Below are 27,979 nucleotides of genomic sequence, written 5' to 3'. Positions count from 1 at the left end.
TCAGAGAATGGTACAAAAGAACTTTTTCTCTCTGAAGGGGTTTTCTGATGCAGGCACTGGTATAATAAGGGGGTCTTCTCGGATGTGGGCATCACAGTATGCCAGGAGGTCTGCTGCAGCCTTGGAGACCTGCAAAGAAATCCAGATGAAAAAAAATGTCAGGATCAGAATTCTGGGCATGTTCAAATGATAACTTACATTTCCATAATGCTTTTTAGGTTGTCAACTGGTTTCTTCACAAGAACCCTGTGAGGTAGGCAGGGCAACTCTTAGAATACCCATTTTACAGAATGCAAGGCAAGGCAAGGCAGCAAGCATTTTTTAAGTACTACTCAGAGCCACGTCCTAGGTTTAGTGTTAGATATACAAATAAACGCAAAAGAAAAGGAAGTCTTTGACCTGAAAGAACTTCGATTCTGATGAAGAAAGACAACATACCCAGATGGGAGGGGGCTGAGATTACTAGTGCAGGGGAAGTGTGGATGGTGATCTGGAAGGAGGAAGGTCAGGTCACTAGTAGGTGTATATACACTAAATAAGAAAGCTGTTTTCAAAGCTAGACAGGACCTATGTGAGCCTGGTGTGATGCATGCTTTAAAACATGCTTATCAGAGATCTCGTCCCCCCTTGTCTCTTCTCAGAGCTTTCTCCTTCAGTCATCCCCTTTCTCTAATCTTCATTCTCTCTTTTCCCCTGGGTTCTTTCCCAATCGCCTACCATCATATTCAGATCTCCTCCGTTCCTAATGAAAACAAAACAAAACAAATCAAAAAATCTCTAGAATCCACCAAACCTTCAAACTAGCAATTCTGCTCCTGGAGTTCATTTCTCTGGAAAGAAAGGTAGACATTTTGGCATTCAGAGAAAATGATTCAGCTAGAATAGGAACATTTTCAAGTTAGAGATGCGTTTGATGCTTCGAGGCTTTTACTCTCTGCCCTGTCATTGTCTCCTAAAGCCTTTCAAGCTTTACCTGCAGACCCAGAGCGCTGTCGTCTCACCTGCTGACATAACATTAGGACCTCTGGCACTTGACTGTCAGTCTGTTGCTGAACCTTTAGGATTTCCAGGCTTTTCCATCTGTCCTTTAATTGAACTTAAAAAAAAATAGTGTCTTCCCCAATTAGAGTCAGCTGCTCAAGAGCTGAGACTATTTAGATTTTCCTGTTTGTGTCCCCAGGACTTAAAATAGTGCTTAAACATAAAAATTTAATTATGTTTTTTTATATATTCATTCAATGCTTTTCTCTCCCCTTTTATAGTCAAATTCATAGAAAAATCTGTCCTTATGAATAGCTTCCATTTCTTCACCTTCTACTCTTCAACTCTTTATAGAATGGTTTCCAGCATTACTTCTTCAGTAAAAATGCTTTCTCCATGGTTATCAATTCTCTCTCTGTCTCTCTGTCTCTCTGTCTCTCTGTCTCTCTGTCTCTCTCTCTCTCTCTCAATCCTTACCTTCTAAGTTAGTATCAATTCTAAGACAGAAGAGTGGCAAGGGCTAGGCAGTTGGGATTAAGTGACTTGCCTAGGGTCACACAGCTAGGACATACCTTAGCCAGATTTGAGCCCTGGTGCTCTATCCACTGTACTTGCTACCTAGATGCCTCTCAATGATCAAACTCAATCTCTCTCTCTCTCTCTCTCTCTCTCTCTCTCTCTCTCTCTCTCTCTCTCTCTCTCTCTCTCCTGTCACATATATAAATTATATCTCATGGTTTTTTATCAATTCTTTCTTTGGAGGTGAAGAGTCACAAGTTATTCTTCAAATATTAATTCTGTAGCTGTATATAATGATCTCTTGGTTCTACTTCTTTCACTCTTCATTATTTGATTTAGATCAGTGGTTCCTAAACTTTTTTGGCCTACTGCCCCCTTTTCAGAAAAAAATATTACTTAGCGCCCCCTGGAAATTATGAAACTATTTATTGAATTGAGAATAGAATGTAATACAAAAAAAAGTGTGGCCATCACCGCCTCCATGGATTGCTGCAGCACCTACCAGGGGGCGGTGGTGCCCACTTTGGGAATCACTGATTTAGATCTTCCCAAGTTAAAAAAAAAATTTAACCTGCTCATTGTTTCTTACAGAGAGGTATTAATCACCTTCATGTACCACAAATGATGGACATCCCTGTAATTTCTACCACAAAGAGAGTTAGTTGCTATAAATATTTTGGAACTTATAGGTTCTTTCTCTTTTTCTCTGATCTCCTTGAGAAATAAACCTAGCAATGGTATTGGTGGGATCTAAGGGTATTCACAGTTTTATAACACTCTGGACATAATTATGAATTGCTCTCCAAAACAGCTGGATCAGTTTGCAGTTCCATCAATATCAATAATCTCTTAAGTGCAAAATTCCAGAGTCTTTCCCCATTCTTTATCTTTTATGACATCTTTGCACTATTTAGCAGTGTTTCTAGGATGTATTTCCTGTGTTTTCATCATACTATTCCTTCTGACTACTCGGTCTTAGTCTCCCTTGCTGAATTCTTGTCCATGTCTCAAACCCTAAGTGTAGGGTACAAATAACCCAGTGTTCTATCCTGGGCCCTCTTTTCTTTCTACTCTCTCGGTGATTTCATCAGGACCTTGGATTCAATTATCAGTTTAGCGTAGGCAATATATTCAATTATCCCTTTTCTCTTGAGCTCCAGGCTTACATCATCAATTGACTATTATACATCTCTACCCACATGTCTCTCAGGAACCTCAAATTCAACATGCCCAATACAAAACTCCACCTTCTCTTCCTACTTTCCCTCTATCTGTTGATCACATCACAATCCTTCCAATCACTTAGGTTTTGCAATCTTATTCATTTTTGATCCTTCCATCTACCATAACTAGGTACCAAATCTCATTGATTCTATTTTCCTATCTTCTTTCAGGATTAGTGTAATCTTTTTTATCTCCTTATTCTAGTTTATCTTCTCTCTAAACCATCTTTTTGCTAAGTTGAAATTTCTAAACCATAGATTTGAATATGTCTCTTCCCTACTTAAAAAAACAACTTTGCCTTTAGGAGAAATACAAACTCCTCTTTTGGGAACAGAAAGCCCTACACAATCTGTGCTAGCCTCTCTTATATTTCTCCTCTTCCTTCATTCTACATTAGAGTCAAACAGACGTGATATTTTACCTTCTGCCTTTTGATTTTTGCTTGGACTGTCCCGAATACCTAGAATGCACTTTCTCTTTTCCTCTACCTTTTAGGATATCTATAAACCAGTCAAACTATTAAGGACCTATTCAGTTTAAATCTGGTTTCGGATACCAGCTGTGTGACCTTGGGCAAATCACTTAACTTTCTTGCCTCAGTTTCCTCCTCTACAAAATGGGGATAATGACAACACCTACCTCACAAGGTTGTTAGAGTCAGCAAATGAGTTAACACATATAAAGAGCTTTGAAAACCTTAAAACCCATATAAGTATTAGCTATTATTATCACTATTATTACGTATTTAAGTTAGAAGTAATACTGTTTTCTAATCAGCACACCAAAGGCAAGTAGAGGTTTTTGTATGTTTTCATTTTTTCCCAAATGCACCAACAGAAACCCAACACCTTTTGAATATACCAATCACGAATGATGGAGATAAGGATTTGCCCAAGGTTTGGAAGAATTTCTTTAGTGTATATTTTGGGGGAGGAGGTTCTGCCCATATATCAGTCTTCCTAGCTCTATCAGAACCCACCTCCACCCTTGTGGGATAGGGGCATAGGTTGTCCAAACAGGCATCCCCAGAGATGGTGTCATGTTTATAGCTGGTACCATAAAAATCCGCTATGAATACCAATGTAGCCAGGCAATTTATCTCCACCAATAGAAACCTTTTTCTTTTAAACCAGAAGCTGGAATCATCAAGCCCACGTCTGAAGAGAGAAAGTGCCCATGAGGAGCCTTGCCTTTTACCCGCAGAAGATCATGAAGGCTTACAAAAGAGAAGGCCTGAGAAGTAGATAAAAGAGACTAGAGTTCCATTGATGGCATGCAGTAAATTTCGCCTCTTATTTCCTGCACTGTTCCCACTAGTAACTGGGTCTCCACCTCTCTCCTCTCTTCTGACATGCCTCAGTTGTGCAGCACAATAGCACCCTCAGTGAAAGTCTATGCCACCCTCTTTCCCCTCCCCAGGAACAGCCAGGTAGCAGGAGGTTAGGCCATGGGCCAATATTCTCTAAGACATAGGAGGAGATCAAGCTCATTTCACTTGCTGTCTGTGAAATGGAACGTGTTTGGCAAATGAATGGCTTGAGCATTAACCCATCCTGCCAATTAGATTGTTCTGCTTGTAAGTGCTTATTAGGGGCTTACAGGCAAGGATAAATATATAGCATCAAATGAAATCCTTTTAGTATTTTTTGTGCCCAAATCTTCCTCAGAATGATACAAATGCCACGAAGATAGAACGGTGATTTTCTAAAGCTTCCAGGGCATTCCATTTGTAATTTGTTCATCTTCCAAAATTTATGGTAATTTTTATCCCACACCAACACCCTGTAAATGATGGTTAAATTCCTATAAGTAATTCCAGAAAAGATGAATTCTGGAGTTTCAATTGGAATCATAGATTTAAGAATGTGAACAAGCACTTTCTTTTTTTTTTTTTTTTAAATATGCTAGTTTTTAAAGTTGAGTAAAATGGTACACAAATCATTAAACCCCTAGGATTGAATACACAGAACCTTTCAGAATAAAACATTAAAAAAAGATATATGTACACATACATCATAGTTACACTTTGACATTTTCAACAACGAACAGGCATTTTTCAAAGGAAGCAGTAAGGTTATCAATAGTCATATGAAAAATTGCTCAAGGGTCAGTGAGGTAGCATAGTGGATATAGTGTCAGGCACAGAGTTGGGAGGATCTGGGTTCAAATCTGGCCTCAGACACTTCCTTGCTATGGGCAAGTCACTTAACTCTGCCTTGCTTTTGCTGCTCTTTTATTTTAGAGCTGATACTAAGACAGAAGGTAAGGGTTTAAAAAATGTTCTAAATCACTAATAATTAAAGAAATACAAATTAAAGTAGTTTTAGGGTTTCACCTCATATCTGTCAGACTGTCAAAGATGACAGAAAAGGAAATGACAGATGTTAGAGAGGCTGTGGGGAAAAATGGTACATTAATGCATTGTTGGTAAAGCTGTGAATTGGTCCAGTTGTTCTGGAAAGCAATTTGCAACTATGCCCCCAAATGATGAATCAATTTGATTAATTAGACCACTGTGAAACCTATACTTCAAAGAGATCAAAGAAAGAAGACAAGATATTTATGTATATAAAAGTATTTAAAGCAGCTCTTTTCAAATTTCAAAAATTAGAAACTAAGGAAGAATTCCATTGGAAAATGGCTAAACAAATTATGGTCCATGAATGGAATGAGATGTTATTGTGCCAGAAGGAATGATGAAATGATTTATTTCTGAGGAAACTCGGAAGATTTCTGTGAAATGATGCAGGGCAAAATGAGCAGAATAAGGAGAATAGACTTTACAATGACAAAATAATGCTGAATCCAAAAGATAGGAGAGAGCAGGAGTTACTTGTCTAGGCAAGCAGATTGTGCCTATGGTGATGGCATAAATAGGACTGGGAGCCACAGTGATGTGAGGTTATCTTGGAGGGACTCCTGGACAATCGAGGAGGGGGATATTTTAAGGAACAGAGTTGTATTGCTGCAGATGAAAACCCAATAAATTGCTGAACCTTCTTTGTGTACCTGGCCAGTGGCATGTAATCCACAATGGGCTAGATGCTATTGCCAAATAATAAGTGCCCAGTTTAAGACCAAAAGAGTGGAGCTGGTTTGATTCCATGCAATATTAATTTTCCTAAGTACACTCAGCATTATTTTGGAATTTGTGCTATGCTGGGTGGCCCACTTAATGGCACCTCCATTTAGTACATACTGTGCAAGTTGTATTACAACAAAAATGTCTTTATCAGTGAGGGATTTCTACACCTCAACTGAAGCCCCACTCATTACAAGCAAGAGTTAATTCCTGTGTATTCCAGGAAAACGAAAGAGTTTTGGACAATCCTTTGGAGTTTGTTGTGATATAATTTGACGTTTATACATGTAATATAGATTAAATTGATATAAAAATAAAATTGATTAAAACAAATTTAAAAGTTATTAAAATATGAAAAATATTTTACTTAAATTTATCACAAATACATAAATGTACTTTATCTTTATAAAAAATAAATATAACATTAGCTTTTGGGGGAGGGTGCCGGGTCCAGGTTTGGGGTGCTTGTTGATTGATTGATTTCATTGGTTGAAGTAATTCCTTGGCATGGAGGCTCCCTACCAGCTCACTTGAATCTTACAATCTATGCAAAATTTCCTGGACCCATTAAGAGTTTACATAAATTGACCATTTCTCTCCCAGCTATTAGACATACAATTTGAACACAAGTCTTCTCAGTTCCAAGGACAGCCACTTATTCACTATGCACAGGCTCTCATCATTCACATATAGACATGAAAAAAAAATCTGAATACACAACGAGCCCCAAGGCTGGTATTTTAATGAATGAATCCAGGGTATCATAATGCTTTATATTCAGGCAGCTCTTTGCATATACAGTTTCCTACCTATAATATCTTGTTACATCTCATAAAAAGCTTATGAGGGAAACAAGGGAATTTTCTCTATCTTTATTTTACATGTGAGAAAACTGAGACCCTGAAAGATAAGTGCCTGACCCATTATCACCATAGCAGTAAGCTGCAGAGCAGGAGAATCAGGACCAATGTTCTTCCCACTAGTCTACTATGTTGCTTGTAAGAGGCTACCTTTTTTAGTGTTTGAAGGTTTTCAAAGAACTTGATATACATTGTCTCAATAGATCCTTCCAATAAAGCTGAGAAGTAGGACTATTATTACTGTCCTCATTTTACAGATGAGAAAATTCTGAAAGATTAAGTGACTTGCCTATATGATGTCAGAGGCACTATTCAAACCCAGGTCTTCATGACTCCTAGTCTAGGGTTTTTCCATATACCATACCCTTCTCTCTCCAGAACAATTCACTAAGCTACTTCTCAACTTGTAGGAGGTTTTTCAAGATCAACTCCAGTCTGATTTTCATAAATACTCGAAGGCTTTCTTTTGGCAAATAAAGTCCTGATTGTAGATGCTGTTGTACCCCTCGCCCCCCCAAACATGGAAAAAACATATGGATGATGATAAGACTTCGAGAAGAGAAGCCCTTATTTCGCCTGGAAATGTAAAAATTCCCCTCTCCCTTCCTTTTCCTCTCTAAGTCTAAAATACAGTTTACTCAAGATCTAATATTATTGAATGCATGAAGCTCCTCTACTTCCCCTTCTTGGTACCGAACTGTCAGATTTAATAGATAACGGATGTTGAAAAGATCAGAAAGAACCAGCAGTCTTCAAAGAATGGTGGAATTTTACCATTACATTACAGAGTAAAGGAGGTGATTAAAACAGCCCAAGTTAGCATATAATCCTGTTAGTTGCACTATAATTATAAGCTTCAATGACAGGAGAAAACGCTGCAATTACCATAGTCTCATTCCATGACAAGACAGATGACATAATTACTATCCTGGCTGTGACACCCACTCGATTTATCCTCGGCATCTAAAGTGAAGAGACCCACACCTATTTCTCAGAAATCCGGTGCTTTGTCTAGCAACACGCCTGGGAATGAGTTAAAGGCATTTTCTTTGACCTCGTTTTTTTTAAAACAAGGAATTAAGCAGCAGGAATAGGGGCCTTGAGCATGTCCATTTTGGAGCCATGAATATGGAAGAGGAAGACTCTTTTGCAGAGGGTGAAGCAGTGATTTGCAGTGGGATTTGATCCTTGTTCCTACAGTTAAGAAAAAAAAAAGATTTGCTTGACTTGAAGTCACAATTCCCTGCATATTAACAGGTAAATTAAATATAGGCAGGAGTCCTTCCTTTTCCTACATAAGTCAAACCTTAGAAATGGAATCTACTGGATAATTTGTTTTCTACCAGCACCCAACTGGGGTCCAAAAGCAATTCCTCAGTGCAAGTTATAAAGTCTAGTATGAATTCGGATATGAGGACATCCTCGCCACTGTTCCTTCTGGATTCAGGTTGAAATAGATCTTGATTCTCTGCAAATGTCTTTCTATTTAGTAAGTTGTTCTCATGGATACAGTGCATCCATACTCTTCTCATGCAGCTGGGTTCCAAGCTGCAGATAAATACAGCTGTACTGAGGTTAGGCAAGGAAACAGGAGCTAAAGATTTGAGGGATGAGTAAAATAATGCACCTGGGAAGATGTCTCTCTGACTGCATTCCAAAACCAAGTCTAAATAACTTTGGATTATCTTATTGTGGTTCAGTCGTTATCCAAATCTTCATGACCCCATTTGGGGTTTTCTTGGCAAAGATCCTAGAGTGGTTTGACAGCTCATTTCACAGATGAGGAAACTGAGGCAAAATCAGGGTCACACAAGTAAGTGTCTGTGGCTGGATTTGAACTGAGGAAGAAGAGCCTGGCACTCTATCCACCGTGCCACCTATCTGCCCTTTGAATTATCTGCCACTTAGTATCCTCCTCTTCTACCTTCTAGCATGAGTTTAATTTTTTTTATCAATAATTCGGGGAATGTTGTCTTGTTTATTAAATCTGCAGGTGACACAAAGCTAAGAGGGAGAGCTAACACATTAACTGACAGTCAGCATCCAATAAGATCTTTGTAGTCTCAAGTATAGGGTTAGTGAAATTCAGCAGAGATTAATGTAAAATCTTATTCTTCGATTAACAAAGAGAAAAGAGGCATTATTAAAATAGCAGCTAAACATTCTAGGGGTCAGTGTGGATTACAAGCTCAGCATGAGTTCACAGTATGATGAGGCACCCAAAGAGCTAATGTGATCCTGGACTGGCATAACTTCCAGGAGTAAGGAAGTCATAGTCCCTCCATTTTCTACATTGATCAGACTGCATCTAGACTGTTGTATTTAGTTCTGGGCATTGTTATTTAGGAAGGACACTGAGGAACTGGAGAACATCCATCGGAGTACAGCCAGGATGGTAAAAGTTCCTGAATCAATGTCTGATGAGTACTGATGGGAGACAAGAAGAATGTTCCGTCTGGAGAAGAGCAGACTGAGGGGTCAGAGGAGAACATGTTCATCTTTAGTCATCATGGCATCTGTAAGACAACTCTCCCAGACTAGCAATAGCAAAGCGGTTAGGAAGAGTTCTCTGCCAATAAAATCCAGTCTTCTCCTTTAAAAGTGTTTAAGCATTTGAAGAGCTACCATATGGAAGGGGGACAAGTCTTACTCTTTGGTCTTAGAAGGCAGAATTAGTATTAATTGGTGGAAGCTGCCAAGAGAGGCAAGCATAGGCAAACACAGAAGAGACAATTAAAGCTATTCAAAAGTGGAATGAGATACTTGGAGAGGTAGAGGGGTTCCTCTCATTGAAAGGCAATGATCCCCTCTAGCCAATGGGATTGATCTAGGTTTGATTAAATCATCTCTGAAGTCCCTTGTAACTAACATTTTCATTATGATTCTGGATGGAAGGTTCTTCGTATACCTGTATAAAGCATATATGTTTACAAGAGTTCTCTATATTTGTTTTAGAGTTGCCATGAATTCATTTCTCTGGAATATCCACCCTTTTCCAAGACAGACCTGAGGAAAGTTAAGGAGGAAAGGTAGTTGAGCTCTTGTTTCTTTTCTTGCAAATTTCCAAAAGGTTATTAAATTAGAATTTTATCTCTTGCTCCCCACCTCTCTCCCATGGACCTCTATCCCTCACTATGTGCACAAATTTTGATTCAGAACAAAAGCTGATTCCCTGGTTACTAGCCCATAGCTTAAAGATGAACTCCTTCCCCTCAAATACTGCTTATACCAAAGACCATTGTGAATACCAAACAACATGGAAAGTCATTTGTCCAAGCAAAATGACAAACAGCAATTCTATACTATACAAGAGTGAATAATGGGCTTTTCTGATGACAGTGAAACAAGAATCTCAACTTGAACCAAGAGAGAGGCCCTAGTCTTGCCCAGAAGCAAGTCTGTGGGGAGGTAAGCTAGAAATCAAGGATATATTGAGGATGTGACTTTCCTAAAGGTCTGCAGTTTCTTTTTCTCTTCTTTGGAGTTTGCCACCATGTGTGTATCTCCCCTGAAGAATCTTTCGCATCCACTCAACCCCTTACCCAGGCATCTGGAGTCTTGTCCATATTCTTTGCATTAATCTTGTGTCATCACTTTCTTCTACATAGATTATGCTTGGGTCAGAGACCAGCTACACGTAACAGTGCCATGAGAAATAACATCAGTGTAAATTCTAGATCCCTCAAAAGGAACTTTTAAATGATCCATCTAACACTGGTAGACTTAAAAGGTCTTTTCCACATTGCCATTAAAGAACTCAATTTGGCTATTCTGCATATTGCTTTGCCCTTTTGGTGTCATTAAGTTATTCTGTAGGAAAGAGTGCTGGCTCTGAAGTCAGAGGTCTTGGTCTGGAACTTAATAGCGATGAGACTGGGCAATGATTAGTAATCAGTAAATATTAAATAAACATGGGGGCAGCTGGGTGGCTCAGTAGATTGAGAGCCAGGCCTAGAGATGGGACATCCTGGGTTCAAATCTGGCCTCAGACACTTCTTAGTTGTGTGACCCTGGGCAAGTCACTTGACCCCCATTGCCTAGCCCTTACCACTCTTCTGCCTTAGAGCCAATACACAGTATTGATTCTAAGATAGAAGGTAAGGGTTTAAAAACATTAAATAAACATTTATTAAGTGCCTGCTAGGGCAGCTACGTGGCTCAATGGATAGAGTGCTGTCCTGGAGTCAGGAAAACTCATCTTTGTGAGTTCAAAGCCAGACTTAGGCACTTACTTGCTGACTGAACCTGGCAAGTTACTTAACCCTGTTTGCCTCAGTTTCTTTATCTGTAAAATGAGCTGGAGGAGGAAATGGCAAACTACTTCAGTATCTTTGCCAAGGAAGCTCCCAATCGGGTCATGAAGAATCAGACATGACTGAGAATGACTAAACAACAATAAAAAGTGCCTATTCTTTGCAGGCACTAAACTAAGCCTCTATGGGCCTCATTTTCCTCACCTGTAAAATGAAGAGGTTGAGCTAGAAATTCTTTTAAGGCCACTCTGAGTTTTAATCTACGATCCTATCATTTTTTGGGGGGTGGGGGAGGGATTTGGATCTGTGATTTGTGTGTTGGAAAATGTTTAATAATCGACTTTCTGGAAAAAAATGCACACAAACATTTAAGTTTAAGATGCAGTATTATCACATTCCCGTACACTTTCTTAAGTTTAGACATCAACAAAACAATAAACAAGACCCGATTTATAGCATTTGCTGATTTCTGATGTTTAAATGATCATACAGAAGATTTAACAATCAACTCTTGAGAGTTGGCTTAAGCTGGTTCCACCGTCGATAAGGAAATTCCCTCTACCTACATTACAATTTATAATCTTAAAAAGTTGTTTAAAAATCCTATGGTTACAAAAAATAATTCGCCTTAATGATACAGATTGCAGAGCTTTGCAAATTATTTCAGTTAGGTGAATAATAAGCGTAAAATAGATCCTATTTACCATTCCCAGTCCTTAGTGACTCTGGGGAGAGAAATGAGTAATGGGCTCATTTTAGGGAACAAGGATTTGACCACTCGTTACCTGTGCTACCATGGCCAAGATACTTTCTCACTTGATAATATGGATAATAATAATAATAATAGACTCCCAGGGTTACTTTGTAGTTAAAACATTATAAATAAGAAAACAAAAGTGGGTTATATGTTTTGAGTATAATTGTTTCATTGTCCTCTTAGACTTATTAATGCTTCTTGGTTTGAACCAAGGAACTTATTCTTCTCTAATGCCTACTATCCCAATTACCATTTTTTTCATCTTTTTCCAAGTTTTAATTTTTAAAAATGAATTGTAAGGGGCAGCTAAGTAGCACATTGGATAGAGACCCAGTTCTCCAGTCTCAAAGACCTGGATTCAAATTTGACCTTGGACACTTCCTAGCTTTGTGACCCTGGGCAAGTCACTTAGTCCCAACTGCCTAACCCTTGCTGCACTTCTACCTTAGAACTGAAACTTAATATTGGTTCTAAGACAGAAGATAAGGGTTTAAAAAATGAATCATGATGAGGACTTGCCAATGAAGTTCAGTCCTTGACATTATATATCCATGTGTTGCCAATCCAACCTGTGGAGCCACGGAAGCAGGTTTCAGCCACGATGACTCAGAAGTTTGTTCAGATTGATGATGAAAAGACTTCTAATTGGCTTCAGAGCTAGAAGATGGACTAATGACTAAAGAGGTACATAGGTGGAACTAAACTAATAAATCAAGACTCCTTCCTCAGTTGTGTTTCTCTTTCTGGCAAAAAGCAAGCCAATATCTGCTAAGAATCCACAGGTTGGGAAAAGGCATCAGGGGCTCTTTCTCATACATGGTTACCATGTATAGGGAAATAGATGGTGATTCTTATTTTTTTTTATGTTATTCTTTCCTGATCTTAGGTGCATGAGTATTCCAAGAGGGGTGTAAGCAGATGACTTGTGAGACTGAGAGATCCATCAAAGCCTTCAAGAGAATTCTTACTAGTAACTGCAGTCAGTAATAGCATCCAGGTTAACTGGGTCAGCAGCCAAATGACCTGTGTGACCCACCCCAGAAAGTGGACTGACTCATCAGCTAAGATACCTTATCCAGCAAGGAGCCAGCCCAGCTAAGCAATGGAATGACTCATCTATCATCATTGAAATGGCCTGAAGTGAACTTGGTAGGGATTCTCTGAAGTGAGAAATGCTCTCACATTCCCTGTATCCCAGCTGCCTCTCATTAAGATGCAGCTCATTATGCTTTTGGACAGCTCTAGTTTTTAGGAAATTTTTCCTAACATTGAATCAAAATCTTTCTCTAGGCAACTTCTACCTATTACTCCTGATTTTGTTTTCTGGGACCATCAGAATAAGTCTAATTCCTCTCTCGTGTGATAGCCCTTCAAATCCTTGAAAAAAGGCTATCACAAAACAATGCAAAATGAAAGAAGCAGAACCAGAAGAATCATGTATATGATGACCACAATAATAAATGTGGAAGGAAACAACTTTGAAAGACCTCAGATCTCTGATAAAAGCAATGACTAATCATGAGCTATAAAAACTAGCATTTATATAGCTCTTTAAGGTCTGCAAAGTTTTTTACAAATAATAGCTCTTTTATTCTCACAATGTCCGTTTAAGGTGGTGCTCTTATTATTCTCATTTTATAGATGAAAAAATTGAGGCAGAGAGAAGTTGTGACTTGTCTAGAGACACAAAGATAGTATGTTTCTGAGGTCAGGTTTGAAATCAGGTGCTCTTGACTTGATGAAACACACCTCCTGGCTCTTGGCAGAGAGGTGATAAGCTCTAGGTACAGATGGAGGCATACATTCTGAGATATGTCTTACTAGGATAAAAAAGGAGAGTGGCCCAGGGAAATGTGGCATTGGGGAAATGACATAACATGGACCAACTCAACACACTGTTACATAGCCAGAGGCAAGAAATCAAGAGAAAGCATGTTAGGTCCCAAAAGAACTCCTGGAAGAACTTGAAAAGAATACAAAAAATAAAATATAAGAGAATTGATAGCATCAATAACTTGTAAAAATTATTGAAGAAAATAATTCTCTAAAAACTAGAATGGGCCAAATGGAAATGGAGGCAAAAAAACTACTGAAGAAAACAACTTCCAAAAAACTAAAATGGGCAAAATGGAAATAAGGGACATGAATGCTTATTTTTTCTTTTTCTCCTCAATATATGCTTTTTAAAAACTCTAACTTGGTCAATGCATTCTTCATAAAGCCACATTGGTTTTGTCTCCTCATTTTCTCTTTTATTGTAATATTTTGTGTGATATCAAAATTTCATTGAGAGTTTCACATCCCTCTTAAATCAATTTCTCCTGTGAAATTTTAGGCCTATCTTTTTACTCTCAATTCTTTGAAATCTGTTCTTCCAAAATCTAGGCTGACCATCAGATTTCAGGGCGGCACAGTCCTTTTCTCCCAAGGTCCCTTTCATTTCTGCGTTGGTGACTAGTTCCCTTTCACTGGTAAGAAATCAGAATTAGATCTAGATTGGCAGTTGCCCTCATTGCTTCTGAAGGATGAAATTATCAGGAAGCAAATAAAAATTCTTCAGTTTTTCTGCTTTTTAGATAGATATTTGGATTAATCAAATACTTTTCAAATGTGTCACATCTTTTGGGTGTGATCCAAAGTCTATTCTGACTGACTGAGCAACTTGGTCATGCCTCAAGAACATATATCAAAGAAGAAGCTAGGTCAGAGATGAGAGTTTTTCAAGGTCTTGGGAGCATAGAGGGTGGAGAGAAAAAAGCAAGAGCTATGCTGTAAACAGTTGCTTGCACAGGGGCAACCAGAAAAAGGAGGAGGAGAAAGTAGGACTGAGTAGTACAAAGGATTGAAGAGCACCATCAACCCAAGAGGGACTTTGGAGCAGAAGACTCAAGCTCATGCCACCATAGCTAAATCTATTTCCTCAAGGCTGGAAGGGAGTTTCAAGAAAAGGTCTTCTCTTTTCCCAAATTCCAATGCCTGTTTATTAATAGAAATTGTAATATACTAGGCAGTTTTTTTACTCAAATATTCATAATAACTTGAATTTTGCCTCAAACACAAAGAATCCAGGGATTAGCAAGGGATGAATATAAATGTTAATTAAGGTTAAGAATAAAATCTCTGCCTAAATATTAGGATTTTTTTCAACGGGGAGCTAGGAGCAATTGCCATGATATTCTGAACTTTTTCTTTAATATAAATTTCCTAAAGCAATCAAGAGGGAGCTACATGAACCTGAAGGACTATTATATTATCCCCAGGCTTAAGATGAGCAAACTATTATAACAGGGGCAACTAGGTGGCTCAGGGCATAAAGTGCCAGGCCTGAAGTCAGGAAGACCTGGGTTCAAATCTTATTTCAAACACTTCCTAGCTGAGTGATCATTAGCAAATCACTTAACCCCAATTGCCTAGCCCTTGCCCTTTCGCCTTAGAGTTATTACTAAGACAGAAAGTAAGGTTTAAAGAGAAAGCATTATCTTAGCAGCATGCATATGAGAAAGCTGACCCTCATGGAGGTGGCTTACTCATGGTCATAGAGCAAGCAAGTGTTAAGTTTTAAGTTTAAGTTAAGGATGGGATTTTAACTTTTTCTTCCCAATTCCAAGTTTACCATTCTATCTGCTACAATGTGTTGCCTTAAGACAAAGGCCATGAGGATTTAAATGGAAAGATATGGAAGGTAAAGCCTATAAGCACCCTCACTCTTCTGGCTAGTTAGTAGATTATCTTCAATGGTTCTTCTGGGGGAAAAAAGTGGGTGTTTTAACATTAGCTCCACCAACCATCTTAGACTTCTGGACTGTAACTTGTTAGCCCTTTCAACTTGGCTATTTTTGATGTCCTATCTTCTGACTGTGATAATATCATGAGTTCTGCTATTTCTCACTTCTCCACAAAGGCAGGCGTAACATTTGAGCCTCACTCATATTCTAGCCACTTTAGCAGCTGCCTATCTTAAGAACTTGCTGGTTCAGTTTCCAAAATAAAGTGTCTGGCTATTTTTCTTCTTTTTCTTTTTCTTTTTTTTTAAAAGAAAAACCTAAAAAACTAACACAAACATTTTGTTCTCTCAAAAAAAGTCACCAATTGGCAATGCTTCTTGTCACTTCTGGGAAGTGCAAGAAAAATTCCTAGACTCAGACTGCCAAAGATAAAGGTAAGACATGTTAAAGGCACAGCTGCTATAAGAGCTGTTCAAAAGTTAGTTATCAAAGAGAGAAAACATTGATTCAAATATAAGTCTGAAATAACAGCCAGAAGGACTGAGTCACTGGTTATGAAAACTATATGGCTCTTCAGTGTCTTCATAGAATGTGAGAGTTGAAAGGAACCTTAGAAATTACCTAGTAAAAACTCCTTATTTTAAGGTAACAATAATAGTTAGCATTTATCTAGCACGTTTAATAGGGAAGTTAGGTGGTTCAGTGAATAGAACACTGGCATTCAAATTTGGCCTCAGACACTTATTAGCTGTGTGACTCTGGGCAAATCATTTAACCCTGTTTGCCTCAGTTTTCTTATCTGTAAAATGAGCTGGAGAAGGAAATGGCAAATCACTCCAGTATCTTTGTCAAGAAAAGCCCAAATGAGGTCACGAAGAATTGGACATGACTCAAATGACTAAATAACAATAACATATAACACCTTACATATTTTATCTCATTTGATAAAGAAATAGAGGTCCAAGATCACATGAAAAAGTAAGACTTCCATTGGTCTCTTGACTTTAAACCTATTGAAATGTCCACAACCACTATTCTTCCCTTGCTTTTTCTCCACTGAAAACCCATTTCAGTGATTTCTCTCATTTTCTCTATAGTCAACTCTCAATGATCTAAGCTCCTTAGCTTAGAGAAAACTAGTGGTCTAGATAATCCAAAATCAATTTATATTTAAATTAGGATGCATTATATAATTTTATGCAGCAAATCTGCTTTCTGTTTTGCTTTAGGCTGATATTAAATTTGATATTAACATTTTTTGCACACACAGTAGTTTGGTAGCAGGGAGAGATAGTCTGGGGATAATTTGGATAACAGAATCACTTCAGTTTAGGGTTAAAAGATAGCACAAATAATCCACAGAGTGGATAATCTAGAGTTTGCTAGAATAATCAGTAAAAATTCTAATGCTGGAAATACTAACATGATTACAAAAATGTGTACAGTAAATATAGGGTTCAAAGTAGAGGAGGAGAAAAATATGAAATCATTTTAGTGAGTCACTTTCTTTTAGGTCAGCCCCTTAAGTTCCAAATTTTCTAAGTATTCCAGAAGTCTTAGGCCATTTGGATACATTTTTATTCCTGACTATCCATTGGACTATCCATTCTGTATTTGGATATATGAAGAGAGACATTGAATGAGTCTAACTGATTTATGACTAGGAGAAAGGTGACCCCAAGGACTCAGAAGTCTGATTCGTGAGAACTCAATTAAGCAGCTTAAACTACAATGTGTAATGCAAATGTGTAGGGAAAAAGGTTCAGGCTGCCTAAATGGCTGATCACCTCTTGGACCCTTCATCTTGGCCAAGCTGCTCACAGGGGTCAAAGTGGACCACACAAGAGGAAGCTCGATGATGGAAATTCAGCTAGAGGGGACATGGGACAGCTTTGGAGGTATTCTCCCAAGCAGAATGGGGAAGTCTAGGACTGCCCTGTAGATCTCAAAATCAGCAACTCTCTCTTCCATCCCCTTAAAAGCCAATAGACATGAAAACCAGGGAGAAGGAAGTAAAAGTTATAAAGAGCAAATATGACATGATAGACAAGGTTAAGAATCTGGCAAAAGAGAGGACTGTGATCCAGGCAGGGGATGTTGGGGAAAACAATCCTTTAATGAATTCATGTGCTGAGAATAACATGTAAAAAATGGAAGTCAGTTCAATGCAAAGTTTTATTGTAAGTAGTGGGGAGGAGGAAGGAAGGGAGCTAGGAAAAGAAAACCCAATTGTGAGACCTTTGATCGTGTTACTCACTACCTAGGCACACACATGAACATAGAGCATCTATCTATCTACCTATCCATCTATCCATCTATCTACCTACCCATCCATCTATCTATCTATCTATCTATCTATCTATCTATCTATCTATCTATCTATCATCTATCTATCCATCCATCCGTCTGTCTATCTGTCTGCCTATCTATCTAGAGAGAGGGAGAGAAAGAGAGAGAGTGAATACTGAGTATAACAAAGGGTATCTACTTTTTACTATACTCTAGTTAAGTCTTTCTCTCTATACTCTCACTTGGTGATTTTCATCAGTTCCCATGAGTTGAAGTTTCATCTCTCTGCAAATGATTCCTAGCTCACAACTAGTCCTATTCTCCCTTCTGCACCCCAGGGTCACCTTGCGTCATGCCAAGTGGACATTTCAAACTAGAGATTCTATTATCTTTTCTCCCTATCTTTTGAACTTTCCTGTCGTAGTCAAAGGTACTACTGTCCTAGTCATCCATCTTTGCAATCTTAGTGCCATATCTTTGACTCCTTACTCATACTCACCCTAAACATCTCATCACTTGCCAAATCTTTCTATTCCTTTTTCTATTATTTATCACAGATATATCCCTCTATCTCTAACCACTCAATTACCTCCTAATTCAAGCCTGAATCACCTCTCATCTGAATTGTTAAAATACCCTCCTATTTGGTCACTATCTCAAGTTCCTCCCAACCCCAAACAACTCTTTCTTGGTTGTCTCCTATGCTTAGGATGCTCTCCTTACTCTTCTTTACTTCTGCCTCTACCCAAACTTTTAAATGGAGATGACTATTGCCATGCACCAAAAGGGAGAGAACTAAGAAGAGAAAGGTAACAAGCTCTTCAAGAATTGGAGAATGGGGGCAGCTGGGTGGCTCAATGGATTGAGAGCCAGGTCTAGAGATGGGAGGTCCTGAGTTCAAATCTGACCTCAGATACTTCCTAGTTGTGTGACCCTGGGCAAGTCACTTAACTCCCATTGCTTAGCTTTTACTGCTCTTCTGCCTTAGAATCAATATGGTTCTAAGACAAAAGGTAAGGGTTTAAAAAAATAATTAGAGAATGAAGTCGGGTATCTAAGTATCTATAATGTGGACACACAGAAACTGTGCTATAATCTGAGATGACAAGTATAAAGACTCAGTCCCTGTTAGGAGTTGAACTCCAAATTAAATGTTCTATTAGCCCATGTTTCCTTGTGTTCCCTTTCCCCAGTTTCATTTCTCATAGTCACTCCTTCAGTCTTAAATGCCAAAATGAATTCCTTTAGCCTCTGTTTTTTTCTCTCTTTTCCTGAGGTAAGACCTTCAAAAAGGTCCAATTGGAATGCCCTTGTTTCCAAGGGTTGACCTTCTTTATCTACTCAGGTAGTCTGAATAAATGGATTTCAAATTGTCTTTTTATTGCTTTAAGGGGTACATGAAATTCTAGTTTTCTGCTGTATACCACTGTGTCCCTGACCTCTAGAGAAACAGATTGAATTAAATATTCCCACCGTTCACTCTGAGGGTAACACTTTCCTAATTCTTTTTTGTTTGTAGTAGTCTCTCTAAGTAAAAGATTCTAAATAGATGGAATATTATAACCTTTCCTTAACATAATTCTGCCTCAACTTTATGTTCGTCTCTGTCTCTCTTAAATTATATAGCTCTATTATCTGGTCCTAGCCTTAAGGCATCATTGCTTCATCACTAATAATCACTTACTAAATAAAGCATAAAATGTGAAATTGTGGTACAGTAGAAATGGCACTGAGCTCTTCAATAATCAAAGGATCTCTCCTCTATTCCAAGTGCCACTATTCTATTGGGGGATTTCTTTACTGTTCAGCCGAACCATTTCAATAGTCATCTAACAAGCCATCTCAATTTTACTTTCTTTCTGTCCTTCAGTCCATCCTTTACATCACTGCTAGAATAATCTTCCTTATATATAGATACTCTATTGAAAAATCTTTAGTTTTTCACTATTGCCTCCTGAATAAAATTTAGACTCCTTGTGCACTATCCTGTCTTTCTAGATATATTTCCTGTAAGCGCTTTTCAATGAAAAACAAAACAAAACAACTGGATCACTCAATATCCCTAGAACATTCCCTAGAACATTCCTGTTTCTATGCCTTTGCTCTCTTATTTACTATGTCCAAATAGACTCTCTCTTTGCTACTGAATTGCTAATTACTCTTTATCACCTGACTCTAAATCCTATTTCCCCTTCCAAGAAGCCACCTCAATTAATCTTCTCCCTCCCAACCCTATTGGTAATGATCCTTTTTATTGTTACCTCTTTTTTTTTAACTCTTAGTATTTACTGAAAAATGCTATCTGTGAATATCTAAGGGACTTTATCATATTTTTTCTAAATCAGAAGAAATAAAAATGATATAACATATGGCATGCAATTATGGCAACTTTTATCTAACTTGTTTAAACAAATGGTTGATATCAGAAAGTGAAAAATAAATAAAACCTACCCAACATTGACACATACCATCACCATTTCTTAATGAAATTTAACTTATGTAAATAATCACCACAAGGAGACTAAAAGTGCTTAGAAACTTCCTCAGCTAGCAAATATTTGATCTTTTTGCCAAGTGGACACAGTCAAGAGCAATACTGATTTAGAATGTGAACTAATTTGTAAACTCTATGGAAGAGGGTGTTAGACTATAATGAGAAGTAGAATATTATAAAAATTTTTTTTCATAAAATGTCAAGAAGCAGTATAAGGAAAAAATTTATAGAAAGCTTGACAAGAGACCAATGAAGTCAGATAATCCTGTAGGAATTTAAGGATAAACTTGGAAAGAGGGCAATACTTAAACAAATAATGGAAAAGATCTGTCAAGATTTTTATAAGAAACTCTTTTCATGTTTGACAGTGGAGCCATTATGGCTTAAAAACAAAGCCTCTGATGTGGCTCATGAGGAGCCAAAAGTTTAGATAAAAAAAGATATGAGAAGAACAGCTGTACTAAACCAAATATCCACAAAAAGGAACTGAGTCTCAAGAAACAGTGACCAAAATACCTGTAGTTATCAACTAATAAACCCCTTCCCTATCAACTCTTTATAACAGGGGTCGGCAACGTATGGCTCTCGAGCCATATCTGACTCTTTTGAGGGCCAGATATGGCTCTTTCTGCAGGAGCCATAAAGTCCATTTTTTTCAGGCGCTCTTACAGGAGTGCGCACTGTGAGCACTGTACGGCTCTCACGAAATTACATTTTAAAAAATGTGGCGTTTATGGCTCTCTCGGCCAAAAAGGTTGCCGACCCCTGCTTTATAAGAATAATCTATAGACAAATTGATGGAATTTTTGATAAACATATGAGAATGGAACAGGCAAGGCTTTGCATGTTATTGGACAGCATACTACATGCTTATAGATACGTGAATTGATGGAAAATTCCAGAGAATATAAGTTCTTTTTGTGTTTATTATTTTTGACTATAAAAAGTCTTTGATTTGCTAGTGAAATGCTATCTTTAAGACTTTTCCCTATAGCAAAGTCTCTCGTAATTATATTAAAATTACAGATGATTCTTAAAAAAAATAATAGAGATATAACTTTGTTTAAGATCTAATGAGGCATAAAACATGATTCCTGTTTGCCGCATGTGCCTGCCACTATCAGGATGTTTAGGAAAGAAGCCAAAACATTTTGGGGATGAAAAAAATCAAATATATTACAAACTTTTAAGTATGGTCTCTGAAAACAGAAAAATAAAAAATGTTCTAAAAATAATAACAGCTCTATAGTGATTTAATGTTACAAACATTTTCCTTATAATTTTTTCCTTACTCTCTCTTCTGGAGAGAAGCAGATTTAGAGAGACATGCTAGCTGTCAATGTATTTTAAAGGTTGTTATATGAAAAAGGGTTTAGACTTGTTCTGCTTGGCCCCAGAGAATAGAACTGAGAGTAAAACCTGCTGACCCCATATATAATGTGATTTTTTTTTGTACATGCAAATGTATAATGTAGTTTAATGGTAAACTTAACACACAGTAAGATATTTATTAAATATTAAATAACAGTAATAGTAAGGTACATCACTATACAATATTATGTAGTAGACCCCTTTTATATACATGGAATATGTTCAAAGAAATCCTGAAACCACGGACAGTTCTTGCTTTAACATATAATGTTCACTTACCTTAGAGTAACTGTGCTCTCTCTCTCCCTGCTTCTGCCTCTCAACTTGGCACTCTTTGCCCCCACAAAAAGAAAACTAAAAATAACTCTTCCAGGTGAAAAAAGAACTAGTAGCAAAGAGACCACCACCACAGGCAGACAGCTGCTGCAGGGCAGACCTCCGATGGAGTGAGAGACCTTAGCCCCACTCTACCTATCTGGTTGCCACCCTGTTTGGTCCCTTCTTGCTTCCCTTCTATAGGAATGACTGCAGGTTACTGAAGCTACAGAAAGTAAGGCATGGGGATGGGGAATGTGGCTGGGGATTACTGTAGTCCAACTCTCACGGTCATGTATTGCAACCAGAAAAACCATAGTTCTCACTATATGGATCGTTGGCAAGGTGGTGTCTTTGCTTTTCAGTGTGCTGTTCACATTCGTCATAGCTTTCCTTCCAAGGAGCAAGTGCCTTTTAATTTCATGGCTGTGGCCGCCATTTACAGATGATCTTTGAGCCCAAGGATATAAAAATTTGACACTATTTTCATTTCTTTTCCCTCAATTTTCCAGGAAGTGGTGAGATTAGTTGCCAAGATCTTAGTTTTATTGATGTTAAGCTTTAAGCTAGTTTTTATACTTTTCTCTTTCATCCTCATAAAAAGGCTTCACAATTTTTCACTTTGTGCCATCAGAGCAGTATTGTTTGCATATCTGAGATTGTTGATATTTTTACCAGCAACCTTAATTTTGACTTTTGAGTCATCCAGCTTGGCATTTTACATGATGTAGTCTGCATATAAATTAAACAAATAAGGTGACAATATATAGCCTTGGCATATTTCTTTTCCAATTTTAAACCAAACTTGGTTTCAGTTCCAAGCTTGGTTCTAACTGTTGCTTCTTTAGTCAAGTAAGGAGACAAGTAAGGTGATTTGGTATTCCCATGTCTTTGAGAACCTACTATATTTTGTTGTGATGCACACAGACAAAGGCGTTAGTGTAGTCAATGAAGCAGAGTAGATTTTTGGGGGAACTTCCTTGCTTTTTTTTTATGATCCAGCAAATATTGGCAATTTTGCTTCTAGTTCCTTTGCCTCTCTGAAAACAAGCCTGCTTTCCTGGAAATTCTCATTTCACATATTGCTGAAACACAGTTCACAGAATCTTAAGCCTAACCTTGCTGGCAAGTGAAATGAGCACAATTATTCAGTAATTTGAACATTCTTTGGCATTATCTTTCATTAGGATTGGGATATAAATTGATCTTTTCTAATCCAATGACCACTGTTGAGTGTTCTAAATTTGCTTGCATATTGAGTAGAAAACTCTAACAGCATCGTCTTTAAGATTCGAAAATCTCAGATGGAATTCCATCACCTCCACTAGCCTTACTGTGCTTCTGAAATCCTGTACCTCTGTATTAAAATCAATACCAAATATTGGTTCCAAGGCAGAAGAATGATGAAGAATAGGCAATTGGGGTTAAGTGACTTACCCAGGGTCACATAGCTAGGAAGTATCTGAGGCAATATTTGAACCCAGAACCTTCTATCTCTAGATCTGGTTCTCACCCACTGAATCACCTAGCTACCCCCATTAGCCTTACCATTAGCAATGCTTCCTAAGACCTACTTGACTTCATTTTCCAGGATGTCTGGCTCTAGAACAGTAACCACCCCATCAAGGTTTTTGCTAATGTTCAGATCTTGCATAGTCCTTTGTATTCTTGACATCTCTCCTTAATCTCTTCACCTTCTGGAAGGTCTGCAGTCCTAGATCCCATTATTGAGTTGAGGCTAAATAGTGGCAAGAGAAGAGACGTTGCAGGCAAATACTCAAATGCTCTTGGAGAGGATGTTTTCTCACAAGAAGAGTGCCTCAATCTGGCCATTTTACCAGTAAATATACCAGGAGTTATTTGGATAGTGCCAATCCAAGGTAAAATGTAAAATAGGTATTTAGCAAACTTGCAAATTGCTTTATGTTCTTGCGAAATAAGTATGTCTCCCAGTAGAGTGTAGTTATATAAATTGTTACTAAAACCTTTTTACATTGTTCAAAAATCTTTTTTCATTTTCTTTTTTATGTGGGAATGAATTATCTGTCCCATATTTCATTCATATTATATACTGACTATTTTATTTGCTCTTCCTTTTTAGGTAGGTCATAGACATAACCCATCAAATTCCAAGGTTCCAGATTGGGGAACTTTACAAGTCAAAGGGTGTTAGAAAAGTAAATATCACCCCTGGATAAGCTAACCTTGGACTTCCCAATGCCTAGGCATGGAAGAGTATAGAACAGAGAATAAGCAAAATTCCCCAACCCCTGTTGACCCACCAGTGGTTCAGAAGGGTAGATAAATAAAACTCTTATCTTTCTCCTTTCTACTATCTTCCATTCTGCTACATCATCTCATGTGAATGACCTCAACAGCTTCCTAATTGCTTTTTTGATTTCAACCTCATCCCTTTCAGGTCCATTTTACACAGAGATGCAGGATTAATTTGACTTGAATACCATTTTCAGCTCACTCTTCAGGGATTTAGAGTAGCTCTCTATTGCCTACAGTCATGAAATAATCCCAGTTTTTGAGGAACTTACAAATAATAGGAGAAGGACAAGAAGACAAATAAGTATGATATAGTTAAAAGTAGTACAAGTGCAACGGAGAGGTCTAGAAAAGGTGTTATAAAACATTTGAGGAGGAAGAGATTATTTTTCACCAAGGGGCAAAAAGAATGGGGGAAATCAGAAAAGGCTTTATGGAAGATATTATATCTAAATTAGGTCTTGAAGGATTGGAAGCACTTTAAAAGTGATTATGTTAGGGCAGTTAGGTTGCTCAGTGGATAGAGAGCCAGTCCTGGGAATGGGAAATCCTGGGCTTAAATCTGGCCTCAGATATTTCCTAGCTATGTGACCCTGGGGAAGTCACTTACCCTAAATTGCCTAGACCTTATTGCTCTTCCATCTTGGAACTAATACCAAGTATTGATTCTAAGACTGAAGGTAAGGGGTCAAGATAGAAGTGGGGAAACAGAATTCATTTAAGCATTGGAAACAGCAGAAGCAAAAGCATGAAGATGGACCAAGGGGAAGATGAGATTAGGGAACAGTGTTCAGTTTGGCTGAGATATATAAGAAATGAAGGGAAACTCTTGGAGACAGGGCTGATAGGCTGGAGCTAGATTTCAGAGGGCCTTAAATGACAATAACAGGAGTTTATACTTATTCAATAGTCAGTGAGGATACACTGAGATTTTTGAACAGAGGAATGATATGATCAGACCCATGTGCTGGGAATATGAATCAGCACCATGGAGAGGTAACAAGCAATGGATAGAGTGCTGGTCTGGGTTCAGGAAGACTCATCTTTCAGAGTTCAAATCTGGCCTCAGACCCTTCCTAGCCATGTGGACAAGTCATTTAACACTGTTTATCTCAGTTTCCTCATCTATAAAAGGAGCTGGAGAAGGAAATGGTAAACCATTCCAGCATCTTTGCCAAGAAAACACCAAATGGGGCCATGAAGAGTTGGATTGAAACAAGTGAGCAATAACAACAAAGTTATGGAGGATAGATTGGACATGGAAGAGAAGGAAGGTAAGAACTATTAGGAAAGCATTGCAGCAATTCAAGCTGATTGCAATGAGAATTTTGGCAGAGGAAAGAGAGAAAGAGACAGATGTGAGAGGTTCTGAAGAAGTCAAATTGATAGGGCGTCAGAACTGATTGGATGTGACAAGTAAGGAAGAAGGAGAAGTCAAAGAGAATAATATATTTTCTACCAAGGGAGAAAGAATGTATGGTAGTGCCACTGACAGACAACAGTAAAGTCAGAGTAGAAAGAGACTTGCAGCAAGACAATAAGCTGAGTTTTAGACATGTTGAATTTCAAATGTTTAAAGAGATTTTCAAGTTGAATATTTCTTACAAGTAGTTGAGTCAGATGTGGATCTTGGAAAAGAAGACAGGCCTGGAGATGTATATTTATGAGTCATTTGTATAGAGGTGATAATTAAGACTATGGGAATAAATGAGATTATTAAAATAGGAGAGGTTGGAAAGAGAACATAAAAGGATAAAGGTCAGAACCTTGGGAAGCATACACTTAAAAAGGTCAAGAAGAGGAAAAAGCCAATGAAGGAAAAAAGAAACAGTTAGAGAGACAGAAGGAAAACCAGAAGAGTGTGATATCTCTGAAACCAAGGAAGGAGAGAGTATTACTAAGAACTGGACAAGGAGGATGAGCACTGGAAAAAAGACCCTTGAATTTGGTCAATGGTGACCTTTGATCTTTTTCAATAAAATGATAAAGGATAGATAGAAAGATAGATAAAGTAGGTAGGCAGGTAGATAAAAGTTAGAGAGCAAGAAATTGAGAAAGTGGGTAGTGTGGAATTGGCAATATCAGGTATAAACACCTTTTTTCCCCTATGAAATTTGACAGTGAAAATGAAGCTAGAGATGGGCACATAATCTTTTTCAGCTCCAGATGAGTCTGGCACTCAACTATAACACTAGGAATTTTTACTTTTCTGCCCATACTTATTACAGATTATTAACACCGTCCCAGTCATCAAAACATCAATGCATTTTAATGTGATGGGCTTTGCCTGGCCTCCCATGAACCTCTAGATAGCATCTGGTTAATAGCTGGTTTGTTCTTGCTTCAGCTCTCCCAGCATGAAGAATTCCACACCCAGCTAAATGAGCACACAGAGGGCTCCTTTCCCCCTTTCTTCTCTTTCCCCAAAGGAACATTTGATAAACATGTTGTAAGTTCTGATGTTTTATCTCTCAAAGATGCCCTTGTCAAGATATCAGATGTTGTCTAACTTAGAACACACAAGGCGGGCTGAGAAATTGTGATTGGTCTCATTGTTAAAAACTCTCCCTTGCTTATTGGCATGACAACTGAGCTAAATGGAGCTGAGATGAATGCGAGGCTATTTTTGGTGCCTCCTCTAGGATTTCACGCACACTGTGTATTTTGCATCATTTTAATACTTGGGCACACTAAGGAGTCTGAGGCAAACACTCGTTTGTAAATGTTACAGCTTGCCAAATTTGGGTGGGTGTTTTGCAAGGTGACGTTTTTCATCTCACATGATTTCTTTTGGCAATAGCCAGATTGGGGGAAGATTTCATTTTTTTAAAGCTGAAAACAAAAGTGTTAGTTCAATTTGGTAGAAAGGTGGGCTCCCACTTACCTTTATCCTGTCCATACAGGCTTCCATTTTGAGTTGCTCCACAGCTTTTCGGGCTTGAGAGATACTGGTTGTGCTGTTATTAGACATGCCTTCTTTCATTCTCTTTTCCCCAACACTGCCAAAGTTAGAGAAATAGAAAGATGTAAAAGACAGTGAACATAATAATGTGCCTATTATCCCCAGGTTGTAAACATTCATGCGATAAAAGTCATGCTTCGTTTCCCAAATGGATAGGAACAGTCTGACCAAGTGGCATGAAATTCCTCGAAAATCTCTCAGTACCTGATTGTCTATCAATACTAGGCACGGTTAAGAAATGGGAACCGAAAGTTCAAGTCCCTGATTGCCATCCTCTAGTACTACTATTATAATTGACTTCATAAGCTATAAACCTAAATGCCCTATTCGTCCAATAGCATTTTAAAAATCAGTCATTTACTCTATTACCTCAGTAAGTTTAATGAGCTAATAGTTGGGAGAATTATCTTTAAATAATGTCATACGTGTATGCATGTGCAAACAATGCCAATTTTCTTTTCTTTCTAAAAAGAGAGAAGACATTCTCAGTGACCTGGCTGGGTATTAAGATTATAAGACAATTATTGGCTATTAATTACATGGATGATTGGTATTATAAATAATTTATGTCTGGATTTGTCCGTCTGTCTTTCTCTATCCTTTCTATCATCTATGTATGCATGTTTGCATCTATCTATCTAATTCTAATTATCTATGTATCTATCTGTCTATCTCTGTCTATCCAACTATCTGTCTGTCCATCTGTCTATCCATCCATCCATCTACCTATCCATTTGTCTGTCTATCTATCTATCTATCTATCTATCTATCTATCTATCTATCTATCTATCATCTCTTTATCTATCTGTCTGTCTGTCTCTTTATTTCTAACTCTCTATATATCTGTCTGGCTCTCTGTCTGCTATCCACCTA

The 27,979-nt window shown here is 37.9% G+C and overlaps 1 protein-coding gene across 1 annotated transcript; it reads right to left on the bottom strand.

Annotated features, from left to right (window-relative positions):
• Positions 1-27,127, bottom strand: GNG4 (G protein subunit gamma 4). The gene is made up of 2 exons (XM_044674473.1): positions 27,029-27,127; positions 1-129 (listed from the first exon to the last, which is right to left on the bottom strand). Exons 1-2 carry the CDS (start codon positions 27,125-27,127, stop codon positions 1-3), a joined length of 228 nt encoding a protein of 75 aa, XP_044530408.1.
• Positions 27,128-27,979: the final 852 nt, after the last annotated feature.

Source organism: Gracilinanus agilis, chromosome 4, assembly GCF_016433145.1.
Source record: "Gracilinanus agilis isolate LMUSP501 chromosome 4, AgileGrace, whole genome shotgun sequence".
Classification (NCBI taxonomy): Eukaryota; Metazoa; Chordata; class Mammalia; order Didelphimorphia; family Didelphidae; genus Gracilinanus; species Gracilinanus agilis.
This window is presented reverse-complemented; position numbering and strand designations above follow the sequence as displayed.